The sequence below is a fragment of the Chenopodium quinoa genome, unplaced genomic scaffold, assembly GCF_001683475.1.
Source record: "Chenopodium quinoa cultivar QQ74 unplaced genomic scaffold, ASM168347v1, whole genome shotgun sequence".
Taxonomy (NCBI): domain Eukaryota; kingdom Viridiplantae; phylum Streptophyta; class Magnoliopsida; order Caryophyllales; family Amaranthaceae; genus Chenopodium; species Chenopodium quinoa.
This window is the reverse complement of record NW_018745617.1, coordinates 956,840-976,507: the sequence shown is the minus strand read 5'-3', so window position 1 is coordinate 976,507 and position 19,668 is coordinate 956,840. Positions and strand designations below refer to the sequence as shown.

The window sequence follows — 19,668 nt, the reverse complement described above, 5'->3', positions numbered from 1 at the left end:
CAACAAGAGTCCAAATTGTCAGAGCAAGTTCAGGGGTCCGAATGTTCTCGCAAAGTTCTCAAATGTGAAAATGACTGAAGTCAACACTTCCTTATATAGGCAAAGTGAGAAGGCGAAGGGTCGCTTCTAAATTCAAAATTTGGGCGGGAAAATCTCTCGGCCATCTGCAAGGTGACACCTGTAGCAGGCCGTCGCCTGTCACCATGCGACACCTGTCACAGGTGACATGTGACCAGTCACGTGCCACCTGTGAGGGGCAAATGATTAGGGGATTTTTATCCACCAATCGCTGTCTGACAAGTGGATCAACCAGGTTCCTCCATGTGTCCTCCATGTGGGCCAATGGGAGCCTGCCACGTGTCAGTCACAGATATGTCCTCTACGGACCAGTTGAGACACGCCACGTGTCCACCCATGCCAAATGGGGAAACCCGGCCACCAAGGCCCAATCCTGTTATGAGGCCCAGTCAGCCCAAGGTTTACCCTAAACCTAAGTCTGGCACGCTTCCCGAGGCTATAAATACCTCTCTTAATCCTCATTAAGAGGGGGGACACACAGAAGTTAACTCGCATAACAGAGATTACTCACATTTATCACTCTCACCTAGAGAGACCTAATCACATTCTAATCACATTTATTTCCGCATTTATTACTCCTTAATCTGGTACTAACTTGATCGTCGGAGGCGGAGCTCCTACCACAAGGAGTCTTCGTTGTTTTGCAGGTACAGGCGTCCGGTTCCAGTCTTGGTGTTGTAACTCTCCCGAAGGACATCAGAAAACCCCGAAACAATTGTTATCAAATTTTTTTGGACGGTGAAAGCGGTAAGTTGAGGTTAATTATACGAAGTATTTTTTATAACAAGGGTAAAAATGTAATTTTAAGTTATAATGCAGGCGTTAGTTGGAGATTCGAGGGCGAGGTTTAGCGTTCCAATAGAAAACAAGAAAATTGTATTTCAACTTTTTAGCTATCATTTATCAAATTAATCATGATTTTGAAATTTTGACTAATTTATGATTCATTATATGATATATATATCATATAATTATGATTATAAAAAAAAATTTAAAAAAAAATAAAAAAACACCAAAAAAACTAAAAACCACGCACATCAAATCATCAATGCCAAATGAGCCCTTTATTAACACTTTAATGAAATTAGATTATAAGACGGTAAAATTCTTAAATAAGGCCATATTTTGTATAATTCATTTTTATGAGGGTTACCAATTTCGTATCTCACAAATTGAGGATCACCATTGAAAATTTCCAAAAATAAAACTACTTCCAACGTAACATTGTTATTCTCCAAAACAATTCATTAACTACCTTAATTCAACAATTCTTAAAAAAAATAAAAAGAAAAAACTATACATAAAAAAAAATTTAAACAAAAATAAACAAGAAAAACAATATTATTCCATAATATATATCCCTTGCATAGTAAGGGTACAAGCTAGTATATATAATTTATGGAACATGCATCATTATTTACTTACAAAACTTGAAATGAAAAAAAAAAAAAAAAAAAAAAAAAAAAAAAAAAAAAAAACCACCTTGAAATGAAAAATTCATTCTATGGCAAATTAAACTTGTGAAGCAATCGATTTAATTATGTATCAACCTTGAAAAATTCACATTCATAATCAAATCTATCATTGCCAATCAACTCATGCAGATTAGGGACCATTTCTCCAGGAGCAACCCCAGGGGTCACGGCAGGTCGGGTTCGTCACCGTAATCATTAGGACCAACAGTTGATGGACTTGGAGCGTCAAGTAAATGGCGACTTGTTGTAGATTGGCACCCCTCCTTGGACTCTGGTAAACAAAAGTGAGAGTTTTATTAATGAAGTTTCAAGACAATTCGTAACTAAACCCGAGGTTTTAACGGTAGAAGCTACTTGTAACCATACATCACCCTCCAAAACCACTAGACCCACCATGCAAACTACTCAAAAAAACCCTAACCATCTCCATAAACACCCCTAACCACCTCCAAAAACTGGAGTTTATCTCTTCAATTGATAGAATTCGAAGGTTCGTTGCTAGGAAGAATAGAGGAGAGTGAAAGTCTAATTAGAGAGGAAAGGGGAAAAATGAAAGGAATTCAAGGGGTTTTTTCAAGTGGCTGGTGATGGCGGCTAGGTTGGTGGGTGGTGGTGTCGGCCGTTGGGTTGGCTAGGCGGCGGTGTCGATGTCGACGCCTCGGCAGCTAGATTGTGGTTTTGTGGTTCTGAGGAGAGAGAAAGTAATTGGAGAAAAAATTGGGGAAAAAAGAAAAAAAAAAAAAAAAAGGTGTGGACACGTGACCTTCATGTGATGGTCAACACCGAAAAACCGAGTCAATCCCCCTAAAATCGCCCTAAGGGTGTGTTCTCGCAAAAAATTCTGATTTTAGGTTTAAAAGGTGTTATTTGACAAATTTTCCATAAATAACAAAAAAATAAGAAAAAAGGTATTTTGGTTGATAAATTTGAGAAAAGGCATTATAAATTATAATACTACATGTTTTTCAAAAAAAATAAATTATAATACTACATCAATAAAAACTGTTTTTTTCAAAAAATTCAAAAAAAAAAAATAAAAAATATATATCAACTTACAAACACTGCTATTTTTTAAAAAAAATTTAAAAAAAAATCCGCTTTTTTAAATTAATAAAAAACAACTACTCTCTTTTTTTTTGTTTTGAACGGAAAAACAACTACTCTCTTTAATCATACATATTATCTTAGGAAAAAAAATTAACCAATTCAAAACACAAGGAACAATGATTATCTTGTTGCCATGCTTAATTTTGATTATCAAAAAGTTTATTAATTTCTTTTTATATAGGTTCTATTATTTACAGAAATAAAATTATAAATTACAAGTAAGCAAAATAATAATCCTCTGTCAAAAAAAAAAAAACAAACTCACCAGCATGTAGGTTGTAACGGTTAGACTCAACCAGGAGTCGAGTTGAAACCGCAGAGGGGAAGAGAAGAGTGAAGGCTAAAAGAATGCCAACAAGATAAACTGATTTTGAAGAGATCATCTTACTTATTTTGTCTATGTGAAAGAGTCGAACATGTATTTGTAGCCCGTCAAAGACTTGAGGGTAGGGGTGTCCTTATCAACCCGGTCCTACTTAACCCAAATCAAACTTAAACGTTAAAACCCCATATGGAGAATGATTTATAAATCTATCTATATTTGTTGTATATTAAAAATGAAGTATACACGCCGCGTGTCACCCTCCATTCCACTAACAGAATGTTACATCATCCAATTAGGAACAAATTAAATAAGATGTCACATCACCCAATTAGAAATATAAACAAAACATATCAATTAAAAAATGTTTATGTCAAAAATTAATTTGGGTCAATTGGAAAATGAATAAGATGTCATATCAATTTTTGCTATCTAATAATTTTGTTTATTTAATTTTCTTAAATAGTTATGTGGACCATAAGAGTGTATTTATTTGTACTTTAAATTGTTTTCTTAGATTAAATCTAAACTAAATTGATGTACTTAAGATTATTATGTATATAAAAAATAATACTATAAGTCAAATTCATCTACATAAAATATAACACATGAAAATTAAAATACAATAATATTTAAAGTATTGATATATGCGGGACATCCCCGCGGTTAAACACTAGTTTATACTTGATATTACGTAAAACTAGTACTTGATTTTGATCCAACTTGATGATATACGCTAAGTGACAGCTACAACTACATTTTCATTAGTTTAATTTACACTAATTAAATTCAACTAGTTTATTTTGTTTAAAACTACTATAAAGATAGCGTTATTTGTGAATAACTACTTTTTTTTTATTATTTGTTTAGAACTACCGCAAGTTATGAAACGTTTGGATAACACTACCAAGTAACGTTTTTTGTCCAAATAAGACATTATTGGGGCTCACTTTTTCACTTTTCCTACCTAATTAATACTCATATGGTCCTCTGGATTCTTGTAGAGATTATGAAACCCTAGATTTTCAAATCTCGTCATACAAATATAAAAAGAAAATAAACTCAAGAGAAAAATAATCATCTTAATAAGGTTGAAAAAATCAATCTATTTATTGAAATCAATTAAAAGGTTTTTAGAGTTTACCACCGGTAAGAACACCAGTGGAAGCCCCTATAAAGATTCACAACTTAGACCAAGAGAAAAGAGATGGTAGAGATGGAGAGAAAAGAGAGAAGAGAGAAGAGAGAAGGAGAACTTTCAAAAAAAAATTGACGAAACCTAGCAATGGAGGTTAGAAAAAACCCTCCCAACACAAAACACCCTCCCACCATTTAATTTAAGTTTTAGTTTCATATTATTGTTCAAATACAAGCTTGTATTAGTGCTTGTTCATATACAAGCTAGTGTTAGTGCTTCTTACTTTATTAATGACAATTTTTTTTATATATTACTCTCTCCATTTCATAATAATCGAAACACTTTGACTGCTACAAATGTCAATGCACAACTCTGATCATCTGTATTTCTAGAAGCATAAAAGGTTAGCATAATGAAAATATACATAAACACTAATCCAAAAATATTTTACATGTATGTAACCATATGTGTTTTATATTTTTTTATGTAAAAAGTATAGTCAAAATAAACATGTGAGTGCAAAAGTAAAATTGTTGCAATTATTACAAAACCGAGGGAGTAACATCTATGACAGTATGTATGGATAATAAATACACTAATATTAATGTATGTATTAATTATTATTGATTAGTCATGTTGGTACTCGTTTTAATTGTCTCAATAATGTATATTTTCTAAATATCAAATAATTTAAATGACACAACCCTATATGAAGTAAGCCTCTGATGGCTATATAAGAATTTGCTAAAATTCTACAGTAAATGACGCGTACCGCTATGTACCACTAAAGTAATGTACCACAATGTACCACTATTAAATTTAATATATATTTTTTGTATCTCTTTATCATAGTTTGACTCTAGCTAAGATGGTGAATTGCATTATTGTTTTGATTAGTGGTTTAAGGATCAAATCTTTGTGCTCACCATATATTTTTTTTTCCCTTCTTACATATTTTTTTCCAAAATTGATAACTATATAATTAATGCAGTCACTTCTCATTTTTTTAAAAAATTTTCCCTTCTCATATATTTTTTTTGAAAATTGATAACTATATAATTAATGTAGTCCCTTCTCATATTTTTAAATTTTTTTCCCCTTAATTTTTTTCCCTTCTCATATTTTAAAATTTTTTCCCTCTAGACCACCTTCAAAAAGAAATATAAAATACATATTTGATTTATTTTACATCATACAACCTTTTTAAATTACTCGTTGGACTATATTAATTATAAACTTATCAATTTCGAATCCTTTGCAATTTATTAGATCCATTTTTTCCTCTCTAATTACCTTCAAAAAGCAATATCAAATACTTGTTTGATTTATTTTACATCATACAACCTATGTAGATTATTCGTAGGACTACTTATATTTTAAAATTCTTATCAATTTTAAATCCTTCTCACTGTATTAGATCCACCAAAGTTATTATTCACTACAAAAACGAGAGCATTTTAGCAACAAAGTTTGGCAACAAAATTATAAATTATTGCTGAATAGCGACAAAATATTTTAAATATAGACTTCTCTAAAATTTGAGTTATAAACAATTTTAAATGAGCCAATAAAAAACACAAACTAATGGGCTTATAAACAATCACGAACGAATTGATGTTTGTGAGCCTAAGAAAATCGAATACCAAGTTGTTCTAGATGAGCTTGTTTATTAAATAACTTGAATTTTTGTTTATCAACTAACAAACGGGTTTTGAATGAGTTGTTTAAGGAGTGCTTTGTTTAATAGACATCCCTTGATCCCTATTTGTTTCTTTGAATAGGTTACTACGAAGTATATTTTATGAAGATCTTTGCCTTGACTTATAAAAGATTAAAAAAAATTACTTCCTATGTTTTTTTTGGTACTCATTTATCTTTTCTCACTAATCAATTGCACTTTTTTTTTAATCATCCGTATCTTTAATTTCGTATTGTAAAATTTATACAACGTTAGTCTTGTTAAGACCACACACAAACATATTTTTTCTTACATAGTTATGACTAGCGAGTGGTCTAAATTTGAGTTCTTTTACAGAGACTAGTAATTGTGTCATTTTACATGTTTTATTTTTCGATAAACTATGAACTTCATCATATTTTCTTATTACGAAGTATATTTTTATACCTGACTCACATCTTACCTTTTTTTTTTTTTTTAGTTTAATTCTCAAATCTAGTTATTTATTGATGTAATGTAATTTCCACCAAAATTTGTACAATCTTCAAATTCGTTGGCAAAATTAGTTTTGGTGGTGTTTTAAATCATTGGCACACGTACACCTTAAACTTTTTTACAAAAATTATTTTTTTTAAAAAATAGAGAAAAAAAAAGCTATAGCCAAATCAAAAAATCAAAAACACAAAGCCCTAGAAAAAAGCCTAACCGCCATCTCTAATCTCCACATTGCTCTGCTAGCTCTTAGTCACCGGCTACCGACTCCATGCTGCAATTCATCAATAGTCATGAAAATCTATGATTGATTTTTTTTTTTTTTTTTAAATCACCATCAATTGTATTAGAGAATATAATACAATTAATTTGTCGTATAATTTTTTTTTTTTTTTTTTTTGAGCAATTATGCACATGACCATGTATACAAAAAGTTTGTAATCATGGGATATAATTTTCTGCAAGTTATTCCTAATTTGATATTTTGGGCAATTTCGAACTTAGATTTTCAATTGAATCCTCAATGGGGTGTTAATTTGACAGAGGTTTGAATGAGAGAACAGGGAACAATGGAAACTGAAAAAACGTGAGAAAAATAAAATTAAAGGGGTTAACTGTTTTTTATTTTTTAAAAATTTATTTGTCTATATATATATAATTTAATAATACATAGTAGTACATAAAATTTACAATACATATCAATATTTGTCATGTACTGTAGACTCTCCCAAGAATTTGTGCAAATAATTTATGATTATCGATAATAATTAAAGATATTTTTGTTTAAATGTCTTGATTGACAAATATGCCCGTTAAAGTGGGGGATTTATTTTCAAAGATGAAGTAAAAAACTCAAAGTTGAAAGTTCAAAGTCTAGTCTTCTCATCCCGTCAAAAAAAAAAGGTCTAGTCTTCTCCAAAAAAAAAAAAAAAAAAAAAAAAGCCCTTAAGGAAGTGCAACAAAAAAAGAGGGGAAAAAACATAGCGTCTAAAATTCAAAGTTGAAAGTTCAAAGTCTAGTCTTCCCCACAACTTGCCTACTTGCATGTCTCTACATCCTAATCCCTATTGATAATGAATTGCGAGTATATCTTTCTTCCAACTTTCACCTTGACTATCATAGTATCATGTATGCTTTTGTTTAATAAGTGTTTACAGAAATCCGATCCATTACTGAATTTACACCATAGTTTGTAAGAGTTATCTTTCTCTATTCTTTTTTGAGAAGTTATAGCAATTATCTTGAAAAATAAAGCATGTCCGGCTCAAGCATTGTATTTAACTTGATCGTTTTCGCCACGTCTATGCTGTTGTGTTTTCAGCACTCTAAAGTGGGCGGGAACAATGAAACAGAGAGATTGGCATTGCTTGAAATCAAAGCACAAATACGCGATGATCCCTTGGGTATCATGACCTCGTGGAATGACACCCGACACTTTTGTAAGTGGCACGGTGTTACTTGTAGCCGTAAATATGAGCAAGTGACGAAACTAAACCTGAAATCTGCACATCTCACGGGTACACTCTCTTCCCATATAGGAAATTTAAGTTTCCTTACAAAATTGTTCCTTGAAAACAACTTTTTTTATGGTAGGATCCCGGAAAGTCTAGGAAAATTAAAGAATATGACCTTTTTATCTTTAGAAAACAATATGTTTTACGGCATAGTCCCTCCTTCAATCTATAAACTCTCGTTATTGATAAATTTATCTTTCCTACGTAATGACTTAAAAGGTAACCTACCTTCAGATTTAGGCATTACTCTTCCTCGTCTTACATTCTTGTCATTAAGCTACAATCAATTCACCAGTCATATTCCGGCTTCAATATCCAATTGTTCAAATTTAGAAACTCTCCAACTCCATAATAACAATCTTCGAGGACAAGTTCCTTCTCTAAACAAGTTAGTTAGACTAACTCACCTCGTCCTTTCCCATAACAACTTAGGTTATAATCAACCTGAAGATTTCAATTTTGTTTCATCCTTGGCCAATTCTACCAACTTACAACTATTAGAGATTGATCAAAACAACTTCTATGGAGCTTTTCCTCAAGTCATTTGCAATTTCACATTGCTTACTTACTTGTTCTTAAATGATAACCACATATATGGTGAAATTCCAATGTGCATCGAAAACTTATTGAAATTGCAAATTTTTTCGGTTTATGATAACAATCTTTCTGGGGTCATACCCCAAAACATAACCAAGCTCCAAAATCTCTACATCTTGTATTTGCATAACAACCATCTAACTGGGGTCATTCCACCTTCAATCGGAAACTTAACTAGGTTGTCAGCCTGTTACCTAGCTAATAATCGAATTCAAGGCCAAATACCTTCGAGTCTAGGAAATTGTACATCACTAACATCATTATATCTTGCTAATAACAACCTTACTGGCAAAATACCCGTAGAACTATTTAACCTCCCCTCCTTGTCAGTCCAAGTTGATTTATCCAAAAACAAACTAGTTGGTTCTCTACCTGATGAAGTTAGACAACTAACTAATCTTCAGACCCTTCTACTCTCAAGCAACATGCTATCTGGTGAGATACCAAACTCTATCAGTAGTTGTGTCGCGCTAGAGTACTTGTACCTTGCAAAAAATAAGTTCCATGGAGCTATTCCTGATGCATTGCACTCATTAAAGGGTCTCGTTGAACTCGATTTGTCATACAACAATTTGTCAGGTCCGATCCCACAGTTTCTAGAGAGTCTGCAGTTGCGATTGCTGAATATATCACACAATAAACTTGAAGGTAAAGTACCCATTGGCGGAGTATTTAGCAATGCAACTAATGTTTTAGTCGATAACAATAGTAGGATCTGCGGAGGCATACCTGAACTGAAGTTACCCCGCTGTAGTGTAAGCCAAAACAGTCAGAAAAGAAGTTCAGTGCAGAGGAAAAAATTGACAGTCGCGATTCTTTCTGCATTTTTTGGAGTCATTTTTCTGCTAGCTTCACTTGTGTTTGTGTATATATTCTGCAAGAGAAAGAGGATTCAGGAGCCTACACCTTTCAATGGCACGGAAAATTTTCCAAATTTATCATACCAAACTCTGTTTCAAGCTACAAATGGGTTTTCTGCAGAAAATTTGATTGGCAGTGGTACATTCGGGGTTGTGTACAAAGGAATCCTAAAGACTGATGGATCAACTGTTGCCATCAAGATATTTAACCTTGAGTATCGCGGTGCTTCAAAGAGTTTCATTGCTGAATGTGAGGTCCTTCGAAACATTAGACATCGAAATCTTCTGAAGGTGATAACAGCTTGCTCAAGTGTTGATCATCAAGGTAGAGATTTTAAGGCATTAGTCTATGAGTACATGGTGAATGGAAGTTTGGAAAATTGGTTGCATCTATCACAAGCAATAGATAAGGTTGAAAGCACATATAAAACATCGAGAACCTTGGATTTTCACGAAAGACTTGATATTGCAGTTGATGTTGCATTATCCTTGGATTACCTTCACCGTCAATGTGGTGCCCCTATAGTTCATTGTGACTTGAAACCGAGCAATATCCTCCTCGATGATGACTTGGTTGCTCATGTCGGTGATTTTGGGCTAGCCAAGATCCTCCTAGAAGGCATCAATAGCAGTCATGCAAACCAGTACAGTTCTGTTGGAGTTAGAGGAACTATTGGTTACACTCCTCCAGGTAACAACTCAGCTTAGTGTTCTTATTTTTTGCTTTATCAGTTGTATGTTTTCATTGTACTAATATTTGAGGCATGATCTGAATGCAGAATATGGTCTCGGAAATGAGGTGATTACCAATGGCGATGTCTATAGCTTCGGGATCCTTTTACTCGAAATGTTTACAGGAATGAGGCCTACCGATGACATGTTCAAAGGCAGCTTGAGCTTACATAACTTTGTGAAAAATGCTATACCGGAAGAGATCGACACGATTGTAGATCATACTCTAATAGAAGACATAGACAAAGAGAAAGACACCAACAAGAGTGTGATGTTGGAGGCCTTAACTTCTGTACTTGTTGTAGCACTTTCTTGCTCAGCTGAAGTGCCACAAGAAAGGTTGGACATGAGTGATGTAGTTGCAAATTTATCACTAATCAGAAATAAGCTTCTTGATTAAGAAAATGTATTAACCACTATTGTTTCAATTAATGTAATTTATCCCCACTGATCATGGAATAAAGTTAATCCATGCTTTCAACTTGTTTGTAATCTTGTATGTTTTCCGATGTATAAAAAGAATGTATTTATAAAGGGAAGACTCTTCCTCTCAAACTTATATTATTAATCACTCAGTTCAGTCAATTAGTCATTATCAATGATACAATCATCCACACATTTGGTTATAGAATTAAGTCAAAGATAAATAATATTTAGGGGATGGTTAAACACCAACTAATCATGGAATAAACATACAAGAAACAGAACTTAATCTTTTTTCTGCAAACTGCAAGATAGTTGATTGGCGCAGCAGAAGGGCATGTACATCCTCGGCTTATCCACTTTCCTTGTAAAATTGCACCAATCTAGTACACCAAGTGAGTATAAAAAGCATCCGGATATGAAGCTGTCTCAGAGTACCTGGAGGCAACTCCTGCATCCTGTCATCCAATTCCTGAACTATACTTTCACACTGGTCCCAGAACTCGTTTGGTGATGTCTTAGCACAACTCTGAGCCAAGATCAATAAGTCCTCAATAGTTTTCTGCCATCCAGGATGATTTTCTGTATTCTTTTCTAAAAGACCAACTAAATCTGCTGCAAAAGCAGCTAAATCTGAGTCTACTTCTTCCTTGTCTCTCTCAAACCTTTCTCGTATCAGGACTAAAACCTCCTACATAACACATTGATTTCTAAAGGTAAACAAGTACTCAAAGGAGTCATAACTCATAACATATAACATCCAGAGAAGGATAAATTACAGATAATTATACTTACCTCCTGGTTATTTAAACCACGAGGTTTCCCAAATGAAAAAGGAGTACATACTCCTTTAGAGTTCAACTCATGGGAAAAACTTTTTACATCTGCAGGATTTCTTTGCCTTGGAGCACTTGTAACACGATGAATGTCTTGAAAACAAGGAGATTCAGACTCCTTCAGAATTTCACAATCAGAAGCTATCTGGGGAATAAAATGTTATAATTTAACTCAAACATAAACGAAAACAGAAGCAACATAGCACTGCTAAATAAGTCCATTCACAAAATTTCCATATTATCGTTGAGAGGGGGGACTAACAACCTGTACTTCAGGAGTATGAATATCTGGACTTGGTATGCCTCCTGACTGCTCCCATGACGAATTTAAGTTCCCTGCATCATTATACTTCGTATCTATTACGAAACAGTTGTAGATAGGTAACAAATATGGAAAATTTTTATTTTTAAGGGTAAAGGAGTTATAGTCCTGTTTTTATAAGTGGATTTAAGTGTAAAATTAAGATCATTGATCAAAATTGAGGTTTTGTTCACAATAGTGGTAACATACTAGTAGTTGTGTTGCCAAAAAAAGAAAAAATGATGTAGATGTCAGTAAGCTGATTATAGCTGAAATAGCATGATTTTGGTACTTTTCTGTATGAAAACTGATATAATTATTGGGCTTTAAATTTAGTTTTACAATTTGGGGTTAATTTAATGAAATTTTAATGGCATAAAACTATCTGCATTTTCATCTTGCTAATTTTACACCCAGTTACATGTAATTCACTCTAAAATTTTGTATTCACTCTTCAATTTTAAATTAGGATTCTTAATTTGGGATTATATATTGTAATCGTTAAATGTGAACCTCAATAACGAAACTTTTGACAGAATCTATCATCCGGTATGGTAACAAAACAAAAACTTCTATCAAGAAATAAAGTAAGAGGTACACCGTAGTTGTTTGTATCATATTTGACATTTCCCGCCTTTTAACCCTTTTTTTAAAATTTCATGCTCATACTAAATGACGCAATTGATGAAATGATCATTGATCATATACTCTTACATAATTATAAGCAAGAAAACAAAGTCTCTTCTCAATTGATGAAATGATCATTGATCATATACTCTTACATAATTATAAGCAAATGAGAAACCCTTACCTGCATTCAACAAACTCGGGCTCGGGTCAGCTCTACCATTCTCGGAAGACATGCTATTACGAATGATGTTGATTAAACCTTTTTCAGATGATTACCCTTCAAACTGATGTGAGGTTGACTGTTGGATTTATCTGAGTCTGATGATTTCTTCTAAGAGAAAATCTGCCTTTAAACACAATTTTTTGTTTTCTTTTGTGAAATTCGAAAAGAGGATTAATCGTAGAATTTCATAAACATGTAGCCTTGTTAAGTTCATAAATGGAGGCTGGTGTAAAGGTCTTCAAAGACCATGTAATAGTATAGATGGCATATAGTAATTACGAGAGAAAAAGAGAGAAATGGTCATGCACTCCGCACGTCTACAAGCATTACAACATATCTGTTGCAATTTTTTTTTTTTTAATTATTATATAGGTAAGGAGAAGACGTCTTATTCTATGAAAATTTTACTTCGATCGATACCATCTAAGTTCGCAAATAAGGCTCCTTAAGAGAGGGAAGGATAATGAACTCCTCACCAATGGGAGACTATCCCACAATCTCATAGTTGTAAATTTGAATAGAAATGTTTGGTAAATACTACAAAATAGTTGTTGATTACTAGTTGTTCATACAAAATGACTAATAAGGACATTGAAATAATTTATTGTTAGCCACATACTTTTGTTAATAATAATAGAGTTATATGGTGATTTTATTGGATACTTATAAAATTATCAATAAATAATAAAAATAAAATAAAAAAATATGGGTAATTGTTGTTTGATGTACATATGAACCATCATTTACTCTCATCCTCTATGTCAGTGCAGATAAAGGTCAAAAACTCACAAGTGTAATTGAATTCAATATTCTTGCTCCGTAGTTATACTGTCTTATATGACATCCGGGAAACGTAAGTCGACAGGGCCAGGACCTAAAATCCCCTTCTGATCACTGATCTTGCCAAGACCAGGAGGCGGCTCTGTTGTACCATTAAGATCATCGTCTCTCCAAGCAGTCCCTTGCCATTCTCTCTGTAACATGAAACCACCAGGTGACCATGAATGACGCCATAAAATAGCGGATCATGCTAAATCTATCAACCATGAAAAATACCATTTATATGGAAACACAATTTACACAACCATTCAGGACTACACCCATTTATCCACCAAATGGCATCCTACAATTCCTTATTTACTTTTCTCCTAATGAGATCACAATTAAAAGTCAAAACTTTAACAATCTCCTGAACCTAAAACTCACTCCTATGAAATAGTATTGTACTTGCCTCATCATAAATATGAGGTCCATCCGGCAACACGGGGGTTGTAATAGGAGGAGCCATGTCTGGATCGGGCTTTCTAAAAATAAATGTTGTGTATAAACCTGGATGGAAAACGTTAAAGCTCGAATAAATATAATAGTTATCCAGGCTTAATGTCAACAGAAGACAAGTATGCAAGAGGAAAGATAAAATTCATCACCTAACACATCATAAGAACGAGGAACAAGTCTTCCACGAGGATCCACCAGATTCGGGCCAAATTTTAAAATTAAACTTCCAAACTGAGCTCTGTCACAAACAGGAAGATGCAACATAAGGTAAAATGAAAAAAACTAGAAGTCATGAAAAAATTATAAAAAAAAAGCCAGATAGTCAGATTTTTTCACATCGTGAAGCTGAAACAAGATAAATGAAGATGACATGGCAGCAATTACAAAACACCTAAAAGGCCATTGGCTGTTACCAAAAACATATGAAAAGCACAAGGGACAGCTAATGAGTCATGAATAGTATATGAAATCTGAATTAAGTCTCTAATTGTCAATGTATACTTCCTCTACCAATGACTTTGAAAATAGAAATTAAGTTATTTCACTTGATTTTCCAATTGCTCTTATATGTGGCTCCATTATTACAAGACACAACAACAAGCACTTATTTTTCAACAGCAACAACTCTGACAAAGAAAAAAAGACATAATAAGATTACCAGTTGAAAAAGTTATTAATAAAAAATAAAAAATAAAAAAAATAAAAAGAGGAGTGTAAAGTGAGAAAAAGAAATTCTTTCAAAATACAAAAATAAAATAAATAAAAAGGGGTATAACAGTTTTGCAAGTATAACACAGTATCTTACAAAAAAAATTGTAAGATTCCAAGGAGGAGGGACAAAAGAGGGAGGGCGAGGGCGCAAAGCCGCAAACTAGCTGTAATTGTACCTGTTATCATCATAAAACTCGGTTAAATTCTGAATCTCTACATACTCGAGACCAGCTTCTCTAGCCAACCTGAGGTCAAAACAACCAAATTAGTTAGGGTCTTAGGAATCTAAATCAAGCTGTCATCCTCCACGTTGTAAGACTGCGGTTAGGTTTCAATTGACACCTTAAGGATTAATTAAAAAAAGAGATCGGTGGACATTGCTGGACTACAGTGTCCACCACCCGCCCCCACTCCTCCCCCACCCCCACCCCCCCCTCCAAAAAATAAATAAATAAATTAAGTAATTAATATCAAAAATAAATAATAAAGGGCCGGCCAATATGAAGTGAATATTGATAATTAGCTAAGTTGCCAAGAATCTACCTGATAAAGCTTGGGAAATGAACTAGGCAATGTGTTTCTGCAGAGTTATCACTAGCAAACTTCAGCTGGTATTTCTTTCCAAACAAGGGGAACCTATATAATTAGAATGATGAATAAGTCAATGACAGAAGACATATTTTCTTCATTTTCTACAAACCAAAAAAGAACAAGGGCAACTTATTTTTCGTTTGTACTAATAAGCAAAACTAAACAAGCAAACAAAAGCATCATTATTTAGGCATACTTTTCTTCCTCCATTTCAAAAGTAATCATGTAGCTCTCTGATCGAATGCAGTTTGGTACAATGTTCGGCTTCATTCCACCACTTTTGTTGTGGTATGCTTCAACATTTTTTTGATACTTTGCCCTGTAGTGAAATCAGCAAAGTACAAGAAATGCTAAGGATATATAACCAACAGTTGGAAGAGGCTCATACAGGCAAGAAATATTGTAATCACACCTTATGTTTGTGCAAACAATCATTAGATAGAAGAAAAACAGGATACCTATTTAATTTAAACAAAAAGGTTTCAACTCTAATTTTACAAAAGAGCATCATTTTAATCACAAGAAAAAAGAGGGTGACACAATAGCAGTAAAAATACAAAAAGAGTTTCTAGAGAAAAAGAAAAGAGGACCTCTGCAAGCATAACTTCATACCATATCATGGAGGAGTCAGGAGTGATTCCTAAAAAGTAACCCCCTGGTTTCAGCAAAGATGAAACATTACGCAGAAGAATCCTAGCTCTCTCTTCAGATGTGAAGCATATCTGCAAAACATGTAAGATGTAGCTAAAATCAAACAAATAATGCCAAATTGTGCTTAACCAATCTCAAAACCCAAATTTCAGATTATAAACCTGTAAATGCTGCATGCAGCAAACAATATCAACTGTGTTGCACATGTCCAGCAAATGTGGTTCCAGAATTTCCTATCAAGGTGATCAGAAAATTTCATATAAAGATATTATAACTAAAGCAAGAAATTTTTACTACCAATGACAGCACACAGCAAAGGAAAAAAAAAAACATTCAGAATATTAATAATGATAAAACAATCTGTATGATCAGGTACATTTCAGACTATAGGCTCTTTCTTGATAATGTAACAAAGTTTCGATTCAATAGACATCACACACAATACAATTTTATATTAAATCTTTAAAAAGAAGACTGAATTGTAGTCAGCAAGAAATTATGTAGCAAGGAAATATCAGCACATAGATATGATTCATCTGGACATTTTTAGCAAATATACATGTGGTTACCAGAAATATTAGGAAGAAAACCCACATGACACATGTACAAGAAGGATTTTATTCCTTTATAATCCCATTCTTAGAGAAGTCAAACTTCAGTTATGAAGATTGAAGAAAACCCCAATCAGTGAATATTATCACAATTTTACTTTATAAAAATAAAATGAGCTTACTTCTTCCCCAAAATAAATCACGCGCTAATCACTCATAGAGATTAAAAACAAATGTTCCACTACATCAGAAAAACAACTAATCTAAATTTTTAAGCCCTTTAATTCATCCTGATTTTATTGTTCATAAGTGAACATGGTTGATCAGGGGAATGCATTCGAGACTAAAAAAAGCTTTTAAAGCACACCTCTAAAGTAGCCTTGTATACATCAAGTCTATTGTATGAGTGTAGAACATTTTATGCAATGTGCATTGTACACTTTCAAGAATTAATGGGCTCACCTAATTGCCTATAGACTCGGGATTAATTTGTACAACCCATCCAAGTCTTGTAAGCATTCTTGTCAAGTAATAAAAACTCTTTGTTCTACAACACTTTCAAAGTTCCAATCAATCCCTTAGAACATCTTATCTAGTTAGGCATCGAAAATCTTTGAATTGAAACGAAAAGCAAGTAAGCAGCATGTTTGACTAGCGACAACAAGGAATTCAGTTGAAATGCAACATGGGAAGTTAGTTTGTCAAATAGTACACCTAATAAAACATTAACTTCAAATTAATATCCAAGTTCAACAAAGATTATTTACAACAGAAAATTACTCCAATCGATTAAGAGATCATTGTGGAGAAAAACATAAAAATAAATAAATATATCAAGCCTCGTAATATCAGCATATCCTTAGTATATAATACAAATTGAAACAAGGCTAAAGAGAAGAGAGAATTACTGCGCAAGGATCAAGCTCAAAGAACTGTGAAGTATATGCTTTATGCTGACTCTCCCACTCCGCTTGAACTTGGCTTACTCCAGAGGTTTCCACATCTTCAAAATTCAAAATTGTTGGTTCAAATTAATGCACAATTAGTAGTAAAGAGAGAAAAAAATTGGCAATGCAAAAGAAATTAGATACCAATCCCAATGTAATGACCAATTAGAGCATCGTCAAATTTCTCCACATCTGGTACTTGGCCACAAAACAACTCACACACGGTAGCATAAGGGAAGAGGAAGATCTTGAATAGAGCAGTTTTAGCAAAGTCAAAGAGACGCTGGTGGGTGTGAGTGGTTTCCATTGTTGTCATCTTAGGTGTAACTGCTGCAAATCCCGCCATTCTGCTGTCCAATGTCACACACTCTAATTAAGCACCCGTTTCAAGGCTCTCCCATTACCCGTATAATCGAAGGTACTTGATACACGAATGGTCGTTATAAGCAACCGATTGTACCCTACAACGTCAAACCAAAGCAATTACTCGATAACTCGAACATACTAAATACAAGAATGATCATTACTATAAAATCATTGTACACTGCAAGAAACTCCCACAAATTAATGAACATATAATATACATTATACAAGTATGATTTTAACAGAAAAACAAATAGCAAAACCATTTCACCTTGATAAAATATACAAAAACACACATAAATTCATGAATATGTAAATCATAATGTAATGTGATTATCATTACATTTCATTTGATAAAATTGACATAAAACATCTTACAATCTTTACAAAAGTTATTTAAAGAATTGACTAAATAAGTGGTATTAATAATGTCTACTACAAACAATCCCTCAATTAAGCCTAAACAATCAACCATTCTTGAGGTACATATCATTCAATTAAAGAATTTCAATTTCAAATGAACTAAATAAAACCTAATAATGAATGTTAAAAACTGATTAGCAAGAAAAATTTCAAATAATTAATTGAGTTGGTATAATTAAAATGCTGAAAATCAGTCAAACTGAATCAAAAACCCTAAGAAAGATGGAAGTGAAGCGTTTACCTGGTAGCTGGGTGGTTGTCGACGGTTGTTTTCCGGCGCGACGGAGAAGTATTAACTATTAAGAGTGGAGAGGGTGCGACAGAATTTGAGAGGAAGACAGTTTTTTTTTTTTAGAACAATAGTTGAGACAGAACTCTTCGGTCATTTTTCCAAGTCACACCTTATTTTTTTTTTTTTTTTTTTTTTTTTTGAAAATTAGAGCCGAAATAAAGGTATTCGGATTATAAATTCAATCCAATCACAATCAAATTTGTAAGGTAAATCTTTCAAAAAAAAAAATTGTAATGTCAATTGGATTGAACATAATGGGGTTGTTTAGGATTTTTGATGTTGGCTGGCAGGGCCGTAGAAGAGGGAGTGCAAAGAGCCCCTTGCGTAGGGCCCCTAATTTTTAGAGGGCCCATTTTTCCCCTAATTTTTTTTATTTTTAAAAAAAAAAAAATAGATATATTAGCAAAAGTCTTGTTAAACGCCCTACGTTTAGCATATTAACATTTTACAATTCCAATGCTATTTTTCCTCTCTTAATTCAAGTTACAAAATTAAATTCTACAACTTTCTATATTCTTCCATCAATTTAAATTAGTATTAACATAATAATTACCTGAATACAATTTCATGAAAAATTGTATTGTCTCTATTTCTCTGTTTAAGAATTCTCAATGGAAAAAAAAAAATATTTTCAACCAAACTCAAACGATTCTTCTACCGTAATATTGGCAATGAGCAATTTTTTATTTTTTATTTTTTTATTTTCCAAGATTATTTTTATCGAAAGGTTATACTTCAATTCGTGTGTGTGTATATATATATATATATATATATATATATATATATATATATATATATATATATATATATATATATATATATATTATTTCTTTAATTTTTCTAGTTGTGATAATGTCAATTAATTTATTTAATTATTATGTCTAAATGTATTAGTTTTAAATTAATGGTGTAATTGTTGTCACTGAAGGTTGTATTGTGTTTTTTTTTTTGGGTACTTTTTTGTATTTGTGAAGATTGAAATCTTTTGAACCTAATCAAAATGACAAGAATTAAAAAAAAAAATGACAAGAATTAAAATAAGTACAATATAGGGAACTTTGGTTTTGGGTAATGGAATATATAATTGTTATACAAAAGCAATTTCATTTGTAATGTATATGAAAGTTGTGTATTGCCTATATTAAAAATAAAATTATTAAGGCTCCATTTTAATATTAGAACAGGGCTCCTAAAATCATTGCTACTGCCCTATTGGCTGGTTTGATAAGAGAACTATTAGTTGTATGGATTGACTTTTTAAGTTATTTGTTTAATCTAATTGTTTACAAATAAAAGTGTTTGGGCGTGATCGGCAAAAGTAGTTGTGTGAGTAGATGTTAGTTGTAGTAGTAGCTGTCAGCTATGCACCTAACTGTTAGATGTGAATGTTTTAATTTTTAATAGTAGTGTTCGGTAAACTAGCTGTTGATTTTCTAAATATTTTTAAATACTTCC

General features: G+C 32.6%; 2 protein-coding genes and 1 long non-coding RNA gene across 4 annotated transcripts; 1 reads left to right on the top strand and 2 right to left on the bottom strand.

Annotated features, from left to right (window-relative positions):
- Positions 1-1,389: 1,389 nt before the first annotated feature.
- LOC110716711 lies at positions 1,390-3,130 on the bottom strand. Its single transcript, XR_002510565.1, has 2 exons — positions 2,926-3,130; positions 1,390-1,824 (listed from the first exon to the last, which is right to left on the bottom strand). It is a non-coding gene; the product is annotated as an uncharacterized LOC110716711 (long non-coding RNA).
- A 3,609-nt stretch (positions 3,131-6,739) lies between these two features.
- LOC110716659 (probable LRR receptor-like serine/threonine-protein kinase At3g47570) lies at positions 6,740-10,393 on the top strand. Its single transcript, XM_021895306.1, has 2 exons — positions 6,740-9,952; positions 10,041-10,393. Exons 1-2 carry the CDS (start codon positions 7,546-7,548, stop codon positions 10,391-10,393), a joined length of 2,760 nt encoding a protein of 919 aa, XP_021750998.1. The 5' UTR covers positions 6,740-7,545.
- Positions 10,394-11,499: 1,106 nt separating this feature from the next.
- Positions 11,500-18,886, bottom strand: LOC110716632 (mRNA cap guanine-N7 methyltransferase 2-like). Of its 2 annotated transcripts, XR_002510532.1 has the most exons (12): positions 18,163-18,886; positions 17,280-17,596; positions 17,097-17,191; positions 15,799-15,870; positions 15,599-15,708; positions 15,183-15,305; positions 14,939-15,031; positions 14,572-14,640; positions 13,834-13,922; positions 13,638-13,735; positions 12,365-13,380; positions 11,500-11,588 (listed from the first exon to the last, which is right to left on the bottom strand). XR_002510532.1 is itself a non-coding variant. In XM_021895277.1 (11 exons), the coding sequence occupies exons 2-11, from the start codon at positions 17,479-17,481 to the stop codon at positions 13,240-13,242; spliced, it is 1,092 nt and encodes a 363-aa protein (XP_021750969.1). In that variant the 5' UTR covers positions 17,482-17,596; positions 18,163-18,886; the 3' UTR covers positions 11,524-13,239. The 2 variants fall into 2 exon arrangements, 1 of the variants encoding a protein (XP_021750969.1); XM_021895277.1 differs by having other exon boundaries at positions 11,524-13,380.
- Positions 18,887-19,668: the final 782 nt, after the last annotated feature.

Coding starts and splice junctions, on each gene's coding strand:
- LOC110716659 (XM_021895306.1), top strand. CDS start 7,546: ATGTCCGGCTCAAGCATTGTATTTAACTTGATCGTTTTCGCCACGTCT. Junction 9,953..10,040: donor TATTGGTTACACTCCTCCAG/GTAACAACTCAG, acceptor ATCTGAATGCAG/AATATGGTCTCGGAAATGAG.
- LOC110716632 (XM_021895277.1), bottom strand. CDS start 17,481: ATGGCGGGATTTGCAGCAGTTACACCTAAGATGACAACAATGGAAACC. Junction 17,192..17,279: donor TGGTCATTACATTGGGATTG/GTATCTAATTTC, acceptor TGAATTTTGAAG/ATGTGGAAACCTCTGGAGTA. Junction 13,923..14,571: donor GAGTTTTATGATGATAACAG/GTACAATTACAG, acceptor TGTTTGTGACAG/AGCTCAGTTTGGAAGTTTAA.